The sequence below is a fragment of the Haliotis rubra genome, unplaced genomic scaffold (genome assembly GCF_003918875.1).
Source record: "Haliotis rubra isolate DU_JTF1 unplaced genomic scaffold, ASM391887v1 Scf337, whole genome shotgun sequence".
NCBI lineage: Eukaryota > Metazoa > Mollusca > Gastropoda > Lepetellida > Haliotidae > Haliotis > Haliotis rubra.
In genome coordinates, this window is record NW_025767010.1 from 948,111 (window position 1) to 966,132 (window position 18,022).

General features: G+C 41.6%; 1 protein-coding gene across 1 annotated transcript in view; it reads right to left on the reverse strand.

The window, feature by feature from the left end:
• Positions 1–18,022, reverse strand: part of LOC124284458 (serine palmitoyltransferase 2-like) — a 38,108-nt gene that overhangs the window by 12,595 nt on the left and 7,491 nt on the right. The window contains exons 3-5 of the mRNA XM_046720538.1: positions 5,113–5,267; positions 3,224–3,369; positions 933–1,057 (exon numbers count right to left, since the gene is read on the reverse strand). Coding sequence (XP_046576494.1) covers positions 933–1,057; positions 3,224–3,369; positions 5,113–5,267 — 426 coding nt within the window. The remainder of the gene's footprint in view (positions 1–932; positions 1,058–3,223; positions 3,370–5,112; positions 5,268–18,022) is intronic.

Consider the following 18,022-nt stretch of genomic DNA (forward strand, 5'->3'; position numbering starts at 1 on the left):
TTAAAACACTTACATAGTGAAAAGGTGATAACTTTATAAAAATTACTTTTAAAAAGGTTAATTCACATGAATAGGAAAGATTCTAGACAGAAATACACGTGACCAATCATTATGCAGTGCCATACATAAACAATTGTTGGTCAGGTGACACAAAATACTTTAATTCCTTACAAGTTAATTTGAATGAGCGCAATGCTAAGAGTAAGCGATTCCTATCGGTGTAAGGCCATTTCTGAACCCCTGCACTAGTGCGTTACGAAAAATATTCCCTGTGAAATTTTATCCACTTTATTGATTTTCGCAAAACGGGTAGAAAAGCGTAATTTTCACAGATTAAGTGTAATGGCGTGATTTAATTGTCAAAATCGTAATAATTACACCCAAAGCGTAAGGGTAGGCATCTCTGCAGCATTGGGCTCATCCACTTGAATATTCAGCATCACCATATTGTTCAGATATATTAATCATGACAGTACTACTTTGGTTCCCCATGCTGGCAGTTAGTTGGACAAAAATATGAATATTATGTCATCTGTCTCCTAGCTGTTAGAACTTTAACATGCATTGGGGAAAAAATGCTACTATACAACAGCATGTGTGAAGCTTGTGAAAAGAATTGAATGTGAATCATGCATTTGTGTGCTATGTCTAGAACCATGGTTTCCATTGAAGTTACAGAAAATTAACACTCAAGCTTTTGAAACAGTGATTTAATCTTTACAGCAAAAGACAAAGAGACCATAAAATACGTTAATCCTAGTCATTAGTTAGTTACCAATCGATATCTAACATATACCAGAGAACTGGAACTGTGATCCAAATTTTAATAATCACATGTCAAGATTTTGCTGCCATTTTCTTGAAGTAAAAAACCCTAAAGGTTGTCAAACAGACTAAACACTGATGTTGGCTGCAGACTCCTGTTCTCTAACCTTATCCACCAGGGCAGGCATATTCATGGAGTTGGTGGCGAAGCCCATTGGGAAGGTGACAGACGCCTCAACTCCCAGGAATTCAGCCATCAGGTCATCCAGCTCCTTGTGAATTTCCAAATAACCTGCCAACAGAAGATGATTATATTTGGATTGTTAAGAAGAATATACAAACCAGGTAACATAGTTTAGCTGTTTTTATTCCATATATTCATGCAGTTCCTGTTGATTCTCTCTCTCTCAAAGAGACAGGCGCACAGCAAGCGAAACAGAGAACAACTTACCTAGTTCATAATAGCAATAACTACCAAATTGGTTTATGGTTCCAGGAGGTATGGACAAACCAGGTAATATATTTCAGTGCTTCCTGCCGTTCCTGTCGACTGTCACACAACTCACCCAGTTCCTGTCTACCGACACACCCACTCCCCTTCTCCACACAACTTACCTGGTTCCTGTCTACTGGAACTCCTTCACACAACTCACCCAGTTCCTGTCTACCGACACACCCACCCCCCTCTGCCACACAACTCACCCAGTTCCTCCCACCCCTCCTCCACCACACCACCAACACACACATACACACCCCCCTCCTCCATACAACTCACCCAGTTCCTGTCTAATGACACCCATCATACACACCCTCCTCCATACAACTACAACTCACCCAGTTCCTGTCTACTGGCACATACACCCACCCTCCTCCCTCCTCACCCAGTTCCTGTCTACCGACACCCACACCCACCCCTCCTCCATACAACTCAGCCAGTTCCTGTCTACTGGCACATACACCCACCCCTTCCTCCCTACAACTCACCCAGTTCCTGTCTAATGACACACGCCCCACCCTCCTCCATACAACTCACCCAGTTCCTGTCTACTGGCACATACACCCACACCTTCCTCCCTACAACTCACCCAGTTCCTGTCTAATGACACACCCACCCCTCCTCCACACAACTCACCCACACCCACCCCCTCCTCCATACAACTCACCCAGTTCCTGTCTACTGGCACATACACCCACCCTCCTCCATACAACTCACCCAGTTCCTGTCTAATGACCCCCCTCCTCCATACAACTCACCCAGTTCCTGTCTACTGGCACATACACCCACCCCTCCCTACAACTCACCCAGTTCCTGTCTAATGACACCCCCACCCCCTCCTCCACAACTCACCCAGTTCCCTACTGGCACATACACCATACAACTCACCCAGTTCCTGTCTAATGACACACACCCACCCCCTCCTCCATACAACTCACCCAGTTCCTGTCTACAATCCTCCATACAACACACCCACACACCTTTCCTCCATACAACTCACCCAGTTCCTGTCTAACCCACACACACACCCACACCTTCCTCCATACAACTCACCCAGTTCCTGTCTACAACACCTCCTCCATACAACTCACCCAGTTCCTGTCTACAGACACACACACCCACCCTTCCTCCATACAACTCACCCAGTTCCTGTCTACACCCACACACACACCCACACCCACCTCCTACAACTCACCCAGTTCCTGTCTGACACACACAACACCCTCCTCCATACAACTCACCCAGTTCCTGTTCCTCTAGCTGACTACACCAACCCCCTCCTCCATACAACTCACACACACACCTTCCTCCATACAACTCACCCAGTTCCTGTCTACTGGCACACACATCCACACCTTCCTCCATACAACTCACCCAGTTCCTGTCTACCGACACCCACACCTTCCTCCATACAACTCACCCAGTTCCTGTCTACCGACACCCACACCTTCCTCCATACAACTCACCCAGTTCCTGTCTACCGACACCCACACCTTCCTCCATACAACTCACCCAGTTCCTGTCTAATGACACAGGCCCACACCCTCCTCCCTACAACTCACCCAGTTCCTGTCTACTGGCACACACACCTACACCTTCCTCCATACAACTCACCCAGTTCCTGTCTAATGACACACGCCCACCCCCTCCTCCACACAACTCACCCAGTTCCTGTCTACCGACACACACACCCTCCTCCATACAACTCACCCAGTTCCTGTCTACTGGCACACACACCCACACCCTCCTCCATACAACTCACCCAGTTCCTGTCTACTGGCACACACCCACACCCTCCTCCATACAACTCACCCAGTTCCTGTCTACTGACACACACACCCACACCCTCCTCCATACAACTCACCCAGTTCCTGTCTAATGACACCCACACCTTCCTCCATACATCTCACCCAGTTCCTGTCTACTGGCACACACACCCACACCCTCCTCCCTACAACTCACCCAGTTCCTGTCTACTGGCACACACGCCCACACCCTCCTCCATTGTTGTGACCTCACAGGCATCCGCACAAGGCCCTTTGTTCTCTGCAAAACCCAGGTAATTGTACGACCCAAAGTTCAATGCAGGTATCTTCCTGCCAGTAAGGCTGAAATAGACAACAACAAAAAATTCCTATGAAAGTTAGTTAAAAAACAAAATTAAAATGATAAGCTTCGGATACTTTCAACAACTGATATGTATCAAACACGATACTGGAAAACTGTTGCTAAGTATAACAGGTTCACGTAATAGGAGTTTGTTCTTTTGCAATAACATTCCCAACTCAAGTGAGGAAATGCTTTTACAGACAGTGTGCGAAATAGCTACTTGCCTGATAGCCAGTGGCTAGTAAAAATTCCATCAGGACAGTAAATCTCCACAGTCACTCGCCCGACTGGCTAGTGAATTTTATGGGGTCATTTTGTAAATTTATCACTCTCTTCGACTTACTGAGTTAAAATACTTTACATCATGCAAGATTTTGGCCCGATAAAAGTGTTCATCATATCAGCAGCTTAATGAGGAAACCCGTGTCATGCCAACAACATCCTACTTATTTTCATCTATTTTTATAATCTTTTGCTTAGTTTCTACATTCAAATTTCAGGCTAGCGAATTATTTTGTGGGCTAGTAACTTTCAGGCATAGCTAGCCGACTGACTAGCAAAATTGGGAAACTATTTCGCACACTGCTTACAGATGCCTGTTACTGTCAAAGAACAAACAGTATGAAAACAGAATGGTGAGGAACTGTATTGGAGCAGTGATTCTGATGACTGCATGATCAGTGATTAAATGAATTACTGATCATGTCATTACATTTTAATAAGTAAGATCAAATGATATTGTTATAATGATGTTCTAAATCATTAATACTAAAACATTATGTTCAATTTGATAATGTGGAGCAGGTGCAACTTGTTTTGCCTGGTGCAACAAGGTTATTTCAGGTTAAACTGGGTGCAAATCAGTTTCATTTCTTTATAGCTCTGGATGACTGGGGCCAACACCCCATGAGGATTCTATTTTGAATATAATAAATGGTCCTCAGCAACACATGCTTGTCGTAAGAGGCGACTGGTGGTCAGGCTCGCTGACATGGTTGACATGTCATCGTCTCAGTTGCGTAGACCAATGCTCATACTCTTGATCACTGGATTGTCAGGTCCAAACTTGATTATTTACAGACTGCCACCATATAACTTGAATACTGTTGAGTGTGGCATCAACTATTTTGAATATGATTGAGTGAGTTTTGTTTTATGCCGCACTCAGCAATATTCCAGCTATATGTTGGCGGTCTGTAAATAATCGAGTCTGGACCTGACAATCCAGTGATCAACATCATGAACATCGATCTGCGCAATTGGGAACCGATGACATGTGTCAACCAAGTCAGCAAGCCTGACCACCCGATCCCGTTAGTCGCCTCTTACGACAAGCATAGTCGCCTTTCGTGGCAAGCATGGGTTGCTGAAGACCTATTCTACCCCGGATCTTTACGGGTCAACTATTTGGAATATGTCACAAGCAAGAAATGCTCGTTGTCTGAAGCTACAAAATGGAGCGGTACTCAGGACTGGTCACATGGCTGACTGATCATAACCCAATGGCACAGGGTTTGCTCATTAACCACTGGTCTGTCTGGTCCAGACTCAAATATAGATAGGCTTCCATCATGATACTGGAATAATGTGTAATACCATGTTTTCGGGACAAATGGCATCTGGATAAACAGGGTAACACTGTATTGTACCATGTTACATGTGCCTGAATATTGTAAGTTACATATATGACATAGGTGAACAAACTATTAAAAACTTTTTTTCTGGAGTTTTGATGTACTCACAAATAGTTCCAGCCATAGTCCTTTGTAACTATCTCCAGCACTTCAAATTTGGCCCCTGCACAGCTGGATATTGGTCGTATCCAGCAATCCTTGATACGACGGAATACATTCTTTGTGTAGAAACTCTCCCAACTCGCATACAGCGGTACAAAGTCCTAGAGAAAACAAAAACAAAAGAGTCAAACATCTATCATCAACATGAATCAAATCAGAAACATTTTATTTTTTGATAAAGACATCAGAAACATGTTCAGAAGGTGCTGTTCCACTTTCTGCTGCCCATTGTGAGTCCAGGCCTTGATGTTTTAGTTAACTTTTGGTGTGAGCGAGAGGCATTGTGTCTTTGTAATCAGGGTCATTACTGGGTTATTACTAGGCAAGAACTGCTGGACAATTACTTACATCATAACATGAAATGATGGATGTTGTCCACAAACACTTGATAGGGTTTTACCATACACAGAAACTTGTAAACATTATACTGACTCCGTGCTGACCAGTCCTTGTTGTACCCATTAATTTCTTTAGACTAAGTCCGAATCGTTCCCATGGAAATCATGAAAAATATAAATGCCAAAAATCTGTAAATAGCAAAAGGCACCACAAGATCTGCCTCATATATCTGCCAAGTTCTGTTGAAAGATATTTTGAACGGTTTTCAAGTTGTGCTCCTGAAACGAAGCCCACCCCTCCCTTTTGAGACTAGGTCTGAATCATTTCCATGTAAACCGAGAAAAACAAAAATGACAAAAAGCTGTAAATAGTAAAAGGCACCACTTTAGGTTTGCTTGATATATCTACCAATTTTTGCAGAAAAATATTGAACGGTTTTCGAGTTGTGCTCCGGAAACGAAGCCCACCCCTCCCTTTAACTTAAGACTAAGTCCAAAACGTTTCCATGGATTACATGCCGGGGGGATAAATGTTCGGAACAATGGTTTAACACGATAACCAAATAAAGTCAACATGTACCTTTGATGATAATGATGATTTGGTGATTCAACATGCGCTTTCTGACATGTATATTTAGCAGATGGAATGTCAACATTAAGCCATGTTAGTTACAATATCACCCATCCCATCCCTCTTCCTCTCACACACACAGACATACAGACAGACGGTTGGTTGGTTAACGCCACACTCAGCAATATTCCAGCTATATGGTGGCAGTCTGTAAATAATCTAGTCTGGACCTTACAATCCAGTGATCAACAGCATGAGCTTCAATCTACACAATTGGGATACAATGGCATGTGTCAACCAAGTCAGCAAGTCTGACCACCCAATCACGTTAGTTGCCTTTTACGACAAGCAATGGTTACCGAAGACCAATTCTAACCCGGATCTTAAACAAACATTTTATTTTTCTCCTTCTGATGTAAGCTATCTGTATCCTCACAGACCATGACAATTACACTTAATACTTCACTGTTTTGACACTTTAAATGTCAACACCAAATGACTAATTCACGGTTGCCATAATTCCATTCTACATATGCTGTACTAGCTCAGGAAACATTTTAACACTGGGCCAGCTGGTGAGAACAACACTATTAAGAGTATGAGTGAATGTGATAATGCATCTATCACAAATTGCTTTCAGTAGGTAACTATGGTGATAATACTTTCTAGTTTTGATGATGCAGAGGCTGAAAGACTGTCATGTTTACAGGCCAGTTAATCAGAAGGCACACATCTTCACATACTAATGTAATATTGCTGACTATCAAATTCATAAGCAGTTCTGCTTGGAATAAAGGAGACATATTTTTGCAGTAATTCAACAAAATGTGAAAGTCTGGTCTCCCTGCATTTGTATAATGTTTACATTTGAACACATTTATCATGTTTTAACAAAAATATATTTAAAAATATATAAACATGAGTGGAGGCAATGTGACTGAGAGAGTGTGAACCAGGTACATGATGCTCCAATATTATGACCAGTCTAAGTAAACATAGGCTCAGTATTATTCTTTAAACTGCTATACTGACTCTAACTAACCCTAGTACTAGTAGAAGGTCGCGTCAGCTAACCTTTTGAACTGACCAATCAGAACACAGCTTACCAAATCGTGCAAGTTTACATTCTCACATACTGTTTGAACCTTTACCTCAAAAACTCGAACGATTCCGAATGCTATTTTCCGCATGATTGCTTCCGAGTGATATACATAGAGGACACAATGAGTAAACAGTCACTGAACATAGCGTTTTTGTCAATATTCAAGGATGTCATCTTGTGGAAATATAAGCTAATAGTAACCATGTCATTAGAAACCAATAAGCATATATACTGCAGGTCAAATATCTGTGTTTTATGCGTATTTTCGTTTGTTGATAGATCAGTGTCAGCGACCAAGGAAGAGAAAATCCAAAAAACGTTTTGTAAGTCCCACCATCCCTAACAAGTAGTCGTTTTCTGATTGGTTGAATCCTTTTGACCACCACACGTTTGATTGGACGGTCATAGGTCGCTCAAAGGTTAGCTGACGCCACCTTCTACTAAGGGTTTGTTAGACTCAGTATAGCAGTGTAACGAATAATACTGAAGTTTACTTAGACTGATATTATTACATCACGATATCAGTATAGTATCATTGTGTCAGTATCCTTGTCATGTGGTTTCGTTTGGTTGGTTTGTTGTTTTACACCGCACTCAGCAATATTCCAGCTATATGGCCGCGGTCTGTAAATAGTCGAATAGGGACCAGACAAACCAGTGATCAACAGCATCAATCTAAGTAACTGCGATACGATGACATGTCAACCAAGTCAGAGAGCCTGACCACCCGACCCCATCATTTGCCTCTTATGACAAGCATGGGTAACTGAAGATCAATAATACCCAGATTTCATGGTTCCCTTGTCATTTGACTGAATGTGTACATGTGAACCTGGCAGTAGTCAAAATCCTAACAGCTATTTTGGAGTTTGTTCTCAAAACCTTAGGTTGGTGGTCACAATAAAATAAAATCGGTGAAACTGTCAAGCTATATTTTGTTTCGAAATGGGAAAGTATCAATATGATCAGTAGGGGCGGTGGGGTAGCCTAGTGGTTAAAGCGTTGGCTCGTCATGCCGAAGACCCAGGTTCGAATCCCAACATGGGTAAAATGTGTGAAGCCCATTTCTGGTGTCCCCCGCCGTGATGTTGCTGGAATATTGCTAAAAGCGGCGTAAAACCAAACTCAGTCAGTCAGTCAGTGATCAGTAGAATTTGAAAAATGGCTAATTTCAAATACCTAAATTTTATATGGTATTTTTTGTGAAATGGTACAGGAACCATACTTTCATACAGTAAACTATGATTATATTGAACATGCTCATAACAAACTCATGGATATAACAAACTGATTTTTTGCTTCTGTTAGCTGTATATTTTAGTCAAAATGCTCATAACAAACTATGGTTGTAGCAAATGAAACTTGGTGGCCCCTTTGGGTCACATGCACAGTAGAATGAGTTTAGTTTTAGCAATATACCAGCACTATCACGTTTGGGGACGCCAGGAATGGGCTTCCCTGACTGACTGACTGACTGAGTTTAGTTTTACGCCGCTTTTAGCAATATTCCAGCAATATCACGGCGGGGGACACCAGAAATGGGCTTAACACATTGTGCCCATGTGGGGACTCGAACCCGATGGGCTTCCCACATTGTACCCATGTGATATCGAACCCAGGTCTTCGGTATGAAGTGTGAATGCTATAAGTCACTAGGCAACCACACCGCCTCTCCAGGAAAGCAACCCTGTGGTAATATCATATGAATAAATCACTGATCGAGATTATGCATAGTATGAATTAGGGCTGCAATGAATACACTATGAGGTGAATATGATATGTATCGTGATTGAAGGGTCATGAATATGTATTCACGAATACAATATCAGCAGGATCGAAATATTACTTATAAAGTTACATATTCGGTGAAACAGTAACAGAGTTCCAGCAATATCACAGCAGGGGACACCAGAAATGGGCCTCACACATTGTACACATGTGGGGAATTGAACCCGGGTCTACCCCACCACCCCAAAACAGTAACAGAGTATATGTCATGGTTTGATCATGCTGAGATCATGACAAGTCACAACTTGTTTCCTATTCTTTTTTCCCACCATTTTTATTCACATGATACCGGGTACATTCATAAATTACTATGCAAAGGTCATACATTGTACATGTTGAAGAGTCGTGACACATCAGTCTATGCTGTAAGTAATGCTAGCCATTTGCTCATACATTCATTTGGTTGTTTTTTTTATTCTGGCAACATATCTTTCAACTTGAAAGATACATTTCAAGGTAGCACTGAATTATTTAAAAGACACAGAAACAAGTCACAACTTCACCTAATGTTTTGCTTGAGTGCAACTTCAGGGGCCTTGGCAAAGTAACATAACCTACGCTACTGCACACTTGTATTTTGTTTCCATTTTGCATATTTGCTTTGATAAATAAGAGATAATTTCAAGTGAAAAACACGTTTTCTTTCAAGAATTCATCATTATTCAGTACACTTACAGAATACCGGATACCTAATTATATACATTCTATTGTGAGCGTGAGGGTCCTATATATAGAAAAAACAGAGAGCGCGAGCCTGCTAGCGATCCAATAAAAATACGAATTTAAGGTAAAAAATAAGGTTAAAATTGAATTCCTCACCTTACTTCCGGTTTAGGAAACCTAAACTGGGGATTTTAACAGCGTTCACCGACGTAAACAGAGTAAAAAGTAATCATGTGTTGAAATTTTATTCAAATGCATGCTGGGAAAAGGAACTCTACAGTGTGGGAACACTCTGATGGTAAGTGTTTTTTGATTGGTAAGGTAAGGTAGGTAAGGCTTTTAAATAAAGGGGGGTACCCCCTTTACCCCCATTATCTTACCTTTTTTTAGCTTTAATATTTAATATTGAACGCTGCTTCAACACAGCCTTCATTCATGGCGTGCCGTTGCTAAGGAAACAAAACGGAAGTGCGCAAAAATAAATGCACAATCAAAATAAAAATGGCGGATAGGTATCTGGTATTCTGTAATCTTGCCCATTATTCTATTGTAATGACCACAAATTGAATTCATGAATGGATAGAATTCCATTCGCTGAATCCACTAGTGAATCATAACAGTATCCCTGATATTCATTTTGTCAGCATCCCATACATGGGGCATCAGTGCTGCTGTGGATAATGTTTGTTGTGGCTGAATGTAATGCTTTGAGCAATTATTTCACAACATCTGCATCAGGCCTGGAAACACTTGATTAAAATTCTTGTTGTAAATGAAACTGAGTGAGTTTTAGACTTAAGCTGATTAGGTTTTTAGCAATATTCCAGCAATATTACGGCTGGGAACACCAGAAATGGGCTTCACAAATAGTACCCATGTGGGGAATCGAACCCAGGTCTTTGGTGTGATGAGAGAACGCTTTAACCACTAGGCTACCACTCCGCTCCAATCTATGCATTAAAAATATCCTAATATGAACTGGGGGTTTACAAAAGTCTACAACTGAGCTATGAGGGTTACTTGGTAAGATTTGTTTCTATGCTTGACATAATTGGTTAGCACCAAAGTCTGTCACTGCTTGGTTACCTATACAGGTGATAATGCCAGTGGTTGCTGATGCCAAGTTACAAAGGAGAATGCTGTAATAGTCCACACTGTTTCCCCCCTACCATGTCTACAATCATATCTCCCCTTACCTCTGTAAGTGTCATCCAGTACTTGGCCAACCGCTAGTTGTTGTATTACTGTATGTTACCAAGGAGTAGCACTTAGGTACTTGGAAAACGTTACAAATGACAGTGCTTTTGAAAGCCATACTCGATTCTGCCAAGTATGGCAGAAGAGGACAAACGTCCAAGAAGCAAAAACTGTAGTTGTAACAGCTCACAAATCAAGGTGATAGAAAACCGTAATAGTACTTCCCTCTTCGGTAAAAATATTTTACATGCTCGAAATTTTCCTGTATCATAATCTGGATCAGGGGATCTTGTGAAATGTTTCCTCTTCTGGTCACTATGGCAGACTGAGCTAAGAATGCCACCCATCATTAAGTTTGATGATTGCTTTTCATCAGGATCAATTGATACAATCTGCACCACAATTGTACCACACGTACAACTCTAACTTGTTTGTTGCCTTTCTGCATAATGTACCATGTACAATGGTTTACAGCTTAGTACAACACCATCTGGCAGGGTTATCTGTTTATGTGTGTAACAGTTTGACAGGTCACTGTTTGGTATCTACCAATAAGGAAACATCCTGACGCAACATTTCAATTTATTGTGTAATAAACAGAGCTACAGATAACTTTTGGGGTCAATGAGTTATGTACTCGCTTGTGTTCATCTCAACTGGGTATCCTAATTTTCCTTTGGGTAAACAAATAAACTGTACTCACCTCACTCAAACTCAATTGGGTATTTTTTCCGTTTTCCATTAATTTTAAAAATATAAACAAGTTTTAATGTTAATGTTTGTTATTTATATTTGATCGGTAATATGAGAAACGATAAGAAAGACTGCAAGTTGTTAAGTTCATGTCCTGAAATAGAACCTCTCAGTATACCTCAGTTATTATATCTATCCACCGGGACGCAAGCTACGATTTGACATTTTCGTGTGTACGCATGTAAGATCACATTTATCGAGTATTTACCAAAATTCAAGCGTACTTGTACGCAATAGACTTAATAGGAATTGAGTTTTCACATAAATATTTGCGTAATTTAAGCAGATACGCAGCTTATCTGTACCTCTGAATAAATCTGTAAACAATCATGTAAACCTGTGAACTTGAGAGCAGGATTTCCTCAACACTTTCAAGATGGCAAGAAGTTCAGCTCCATTTCTCCTTTGTCATTTTCTATAAAAATTAGCACATTACATGAGAAAATATGGGCCGTCAATATATGCTTGGTGCTTAAAGATATTACTTTAAAAAGTAGAGTTAGAATTATTAAGGGTGCTTAATGAAGCAAGATACTTAACATGGTAAATATGGTATTTCACTGTTTATGGGCAGGAGTGCAGATACGACTTGGGCACAGGCTTCCTTCAAGATAAGAGTAAGTGGATTGTATGCGTGTTTTTACACCATGATATTAACTGAGCAGTCAGTAAACATAGTGTAGACGTTTGTACCTGTTAAACCCACCCAAACATTAATCAATACGTTGTACTGGAGTCTGTTAATGCTAGACGAGAGTTACTCAGTATTCAATGCCCAGAGTTTACAGAGTGTGTGTGTGTGCGTGCATGCATATTTGTGTGTAGATCTCTGATACAGGTTTGGCGTGTCAAGGATTGGCCTGACGGAGAAATCATATTTGACACAAATCGTAATGATAATACTCAGGTTCATTTTGCTGCTGGGTCGATTTGATGAAACAAAAGTCAACCAATTCTCATGATAATTAACAAGAAGAAGACAAAGTCATCAATATCCCCCGCAAAGGCAAAATATTCTTCATGAATATGTCTACGAGTTATGATTATGTCAAATGTTTTGGTGTGTATATAGCTAAGTGGAAGGAGAGTACTGAAAGGTTTGAAAGTTCTGCTCCAGAAAGGAGCACTACCACCAAATTCAGTCGAAGCCAAAATTGTTACCATGGAAACACAAAAAAACCCTTTTTATTCAGAAATCCAAAACTACCAAAAGGCACCAGTTCACCACTAGACCTACCTATGTATGACATTTGGTAATGAAACAGTGAACAGTTTTTAAGTTCTGCTCTACCACCAATTTCAGTCAAAGTGAAACTTGTTGCCATGGAAACGCCAAATATATTTTATTCAGTAATCCAAAACTACCAAAAGGCACCAGTAGACCACCAATATCTATCTATGTGCCAAGTTTGGTGAAGAAATATTGCATGGTTTTAAAGTTCTGCTCCGGAATAGAGCACTACCACCAATTTCAGTCGAAGTCAAACTTGTTGCCATGGAAACGCCAAATATATTTTATTCAGAAATCCAAAACTACCAAAAGGCACCAATTCACCACCAGATCTATCTATGTGCCATGTTTGGTGAAGAAATATTGAACGGTTTTAAAGTTCTGCTCCGGAAAAGACCAATGTGCACGGACGGACAGAAAGAGTCCATTTTAATACATCGTGCAAAACATGTTGCAGGGGATAAAAACAGAAATGTACTAACACTTTGATACCGATACAAATAGTGAAGATCATTATGCAATATCACATATTGAAATGGGTATGATTGATTAATAAGTGAGTGAGTTTAGTTTAGTTTTACACCACTATTAGCAATATTCCAGCAATATAACAGCGGGGTACATCAGAAATGGGCTTCACACATGGTACCAATGTGGGGAATCGAGCCCGGGTCTTCAGTGTAACGAGTGAACGCTTTAACCACTAGGCTACCCCACCACCCCAATTGATTATTAATAATATTAAACTGCTTCTGAATCAGTGAATGAATTTTCCAACATAAATAAAAAACATCTAACATCATTGACCATCTTATATCCACATGACTTCCCGTGAAGACAGTGGGTGCCAAGATGACTCCATAATTCGAGGGCCTAAGGCAATTGATCCCTGGGGTGATTACAGGTACTTGACACAACAAAGCCCAGTAACTCTCCATTTCAAAGCAGTTGAAATGTCAAAATATCACCATTTACCTTGAAGCTAAAAACATCATTTTCACACCTTGAACTTGTTCTAGACAAGTTGCTTAGATCCAACAGTTACTAAGAGTCAGGATTGCATGAGTAAAAATGCAACAGTAGCAGTAATGAATGGTACAGTCATCTATCACCATAACCTCAAAGATGACTTTGACTTTTGACAGACATGAATTATTTATGTGGTAAGATTTGTATGGATGCATGCAAGTAGATCATGCATAGAGAGGTCACCTTGTCAAGTTAAAAATATCAAAACAATGACTTACAAAAACTTTAACACTGACCTTGACCTTTGACTTATCTTGTCAAAAACAGTTACCAGGTACCAAAGCGAGAACTTATTTGAGAGAGTATAATCACTAAAGTTTTTTGCAAGCTTTTTCAAACTTATGACCTTCACCTTGACCTTTGTTTTGACATGTGACATGTGCCAAAAGAATTCCCCAGGGCTATGAACATGATGAGAAAGGCAAATCTCTAATGTCAATAACACTTGTTTAGCAGACATCAGATATGTCACCTCTCAAATTAAGAAAACACACTAGTTGCAATATTGAGCTATGTCATGTATTGCTATTGAGTTTGTGAGAGATTAATGAGAGATAAATGACATTAGGTGCTTTTCATGATTAATAAACCTGCTGATAAGGAATTCTTTGATATCTTCAACAAATGTCAAGATCAGTGACACACACATGAGCACAGGTACAGGTACATTGCTGAAACGTATCTTGAAACCTATTTGGAGCAAACCAGGATTCGAATCCTGAACTGCTTGTTACTGGTACACCCAAAGGACACAACTTGGACAACTGAGCCACCCACGCTCCCACTCTTGGTTATGAGAGGGGCAGTCAGGTTCCAGGTTGTATGGTGGCCACTTTCTCAGTGTGGTGCAGTTACATTGGACCAAGTTGTCCTCATGTATAATAGGGGTGGCCACTTTCTGAGTGTGGAGCAGTTACATGGGACCAAGTTGTTCTGATGTATAATAGGGGTGGCCACTTTCTGAGTGTGGTGCAGTTACATGGGACCAAGTTGTTCTGATGTATAATAGGGGTGGCCACTTTCTGAGTGTGGTGCAGTTACATGGGACCAAGTTGTCCTGATGTATAATAGGGGTGGCCACTTTCTGAGTGTGGAGCAGTTACATGGGACCAAGTTGTTCTGATGTATAATAGGGGTGGCCACTTTCTGAGTGTGGTGCAGTTACATGGGACCAAGTTGTCCTGATGTATAATAGGGGTGGCCACTTTCTGAGTGTGGAGCAGTTACATGGGACCAAGTTGTTCTGATGTATAATAGGGGTGGCCACTTTCTGAGTGTGGTGCAGTTACATGGGACCAAGTTGTCCTGATGTATAATAGGGGTGGCCACTTTCTCAGTGTGGTGCAGTTACATTGGACCAAGTTGTCCTCATGTATAATAGGGTGGCCACTTTCTGAGTGTGTGAGCAGTTACATGGGACCAAGTTGTTCTGATGTATAATAGGGAGGGTGGCCACTTTCTGAGTGTGGTGCAGTTACTGAGGGACCAATTTGTCCTGATGTATAATAGGGGTGGCCACTTTCTGAGTGTGGAGCAGTTACATGGGACCAAGTTGTTCTGATGTATAATAGGGGTGGCCACTTTCTCAGTGTGGTGCAGTTACATTGGACCAAGTTGTCCTCATGTATAATAGGGGTGGCCACTTTCTGAGTGTGGTGCAGTTACATGGGACCAAGTTGTTCTGATGTATAATAGGGGTGGCCACTTTCTGAGTGTGGTGCAGTTACGAGGGACCAAGTTGTTCTGATGTATAATAGGGGTGGCCACTTTCTGAGTGTGGTGCAGTTACATGGGACCAAGTTGTTCTGATGTATAATAGGGGTGGCCACTTTCTGAGTGTGGTGCAGTTACATGGGACCAAGTTGTTCTGATGTATAATAGGGTGGCCACTTTCTGAGTGTGGTGCAGTTACATGGGACCAAGTTGTTCTGATGTATAATAGGGGTGGCCACTTTCTGAGTGTGGTGCAGTTACATGGGACCAAGTTGTTCTGATGTATAATAGGGGTGGCCACTTTCTGAGTGTGGTGCAGTTACATGGGACCAAGTTGTTCTGATGTATAATAGGGGTGGCCACTTTCTGAGTGTGGTGCAGTTACATGGGACCAAGTTGTTCTGATGTATAATAGGGGTGGCCACTTTCTGAGTGTGGTGCAGTTACGAGGGACCAAGTTGTCCTCATGTATAATAGGGGTGGCCACTTTCTGAGTGTGGTGCAGTTACATGGGACCAAGTTGTTCTGATGTATAATAGGGGTGGCCACTTTCTGAGTGTGGTGCAGTTACATGGGACCAAGTTGTCCTGATGTATAATAGGGGTGGCCAGATTCTGAGTGTGGTGCAGTTACAAGGGACCAATTTGTCCTGATGTATAATGGGGGTGGCCACTTTCTCTGAGTGTGGTGCAGTTACATGGGACCAAGTTGTTCTGATGTATAATAGGGGTGGCCACTTTCTGAGTGTGGTGCAGTTACATGGGACCAAGTTGTCCTGATGTATAATAGGGGTGGCCAGATTCTGAGTGTGGTGCAGTTACAAGGGACCAATTTGTCCTGATGTATAATGGGGGTGGCCACTTTCTGAGTGTGGAGCAGATACATGGGACCAAGTTGTTCTGATGTATAATAGGGGTGGCCACTTTCTGAGTGTGGTGCAGTTACATGGGACCAAGTTGTTCTGATGTATAATAGGTGTGGCCACTTTCTGAGTGTGGTGCAGTTACGAGGGACCAATTTGTCCTGATGTATAATAGGGGTGGCCACTTTCTGAGTGTGGTGCAGTTACATGGCACAGGCCCCCACTGCGGGTCAGAAAATCGATAAACTAGGCCCCGGTTTAGTATCAACACCCCCTACTATATAATACATAAAGGTTCATCACGGAAATACGGCGACATGATCGAAAACCGGACAATTACGCACACATCAATCAATATATCCTATTTTAAAGGTCTCACCGGGATCAAAAGCTTTTGTCCATATTTCCTATGTGTGTAGGAGGCATATACACGTGTTCTCCGTGGGGGTGCATTTGTTGGAGGTTTTTTAATTGCCAAAGACCGAGTTGCTGTGCCGGAAGTGTACAAAACTAGGTCGCAGCATAATCAAATTGGTTAATAAAATGATAACAAATGCACGTGCTAAAATGAGAGGGAAACTCAAACGCCTATCATCCAAGATGTCACTTTCTGATGTTTTATCTTGGTAAGAATAATTTTAAAAACGAAAACAAATATTTTTAAAGAAACACATTCATTCAGTGTAATGTGTTAGCCAATCAGATCGCCGGAGGTAGTGAAGTCGAGCTAGTTTGGTATACTTCCGGCACAGCAACTCGGTCTTTGGCAATTAAAAAACCTCCAACAAATGCACCCCCACGGAGAGCACGTGTATATGCCTCCTACACACATAGGAAATATGGACAAAAGCTTTTGATCCCGGTGAGACCTTTAAAATAGGATATATTGATTGATGTGTGCGTAATTGTCCGGTTTGCGATCATGTCGCCGTATTTCCGTGATGAACCTTTATGTATTATATAGTAGGGGGTGTTGATACTAAACCGGGGCCTAGTTTATCGATTTTCTGACCCGCAGTGGGGGCCTGTGTTACATGGGACCAAGTTGTTCTGATGTATAATAGGGGTGGCCACTTTCTGAGTGTGGTGCAGTTACGAGGGACCAATTTGTCCTGATGTATAATAGGGGTGGCCACTTTCTGAGTGTGGTGCAGTTACATGGGACCAAGTTGTTCTGATGTATAATAGGGGTGGCCACTTTCTGAGTGTGGTGCAGTTACGAGGGACCAATTTGTCCTGATGTATAATAGGGGTGGCCACTTTCTGAGTGTGGTGCAGTTACATGGGACCAAGTTGTTCTGATGTATAATAGGGGTGGCCACTTTCTGAGTGTGGTGCAGTTACATGGGACCAAGTTGTTCTGATGTATAATAGGGGTGGCCACTTTCTGAGTGTGGTGCAGTTACATGGGACCAAGTTGTCCTGATGTATAATAGGGTGGCCACTTTCTGAGTGTGGTGCAGTTACGAGGGACCAATTTGTCCTGATGTATAATAGGGGTGGCCACTTTCTGAGTGTGGTGCAGTTACATGGGACCAAGTTGTTCTGATGTATAATAGGGGTGGCCACTTTCTGAGTGTGGTGCAGTTACATGGGACCAAGTTGTCCT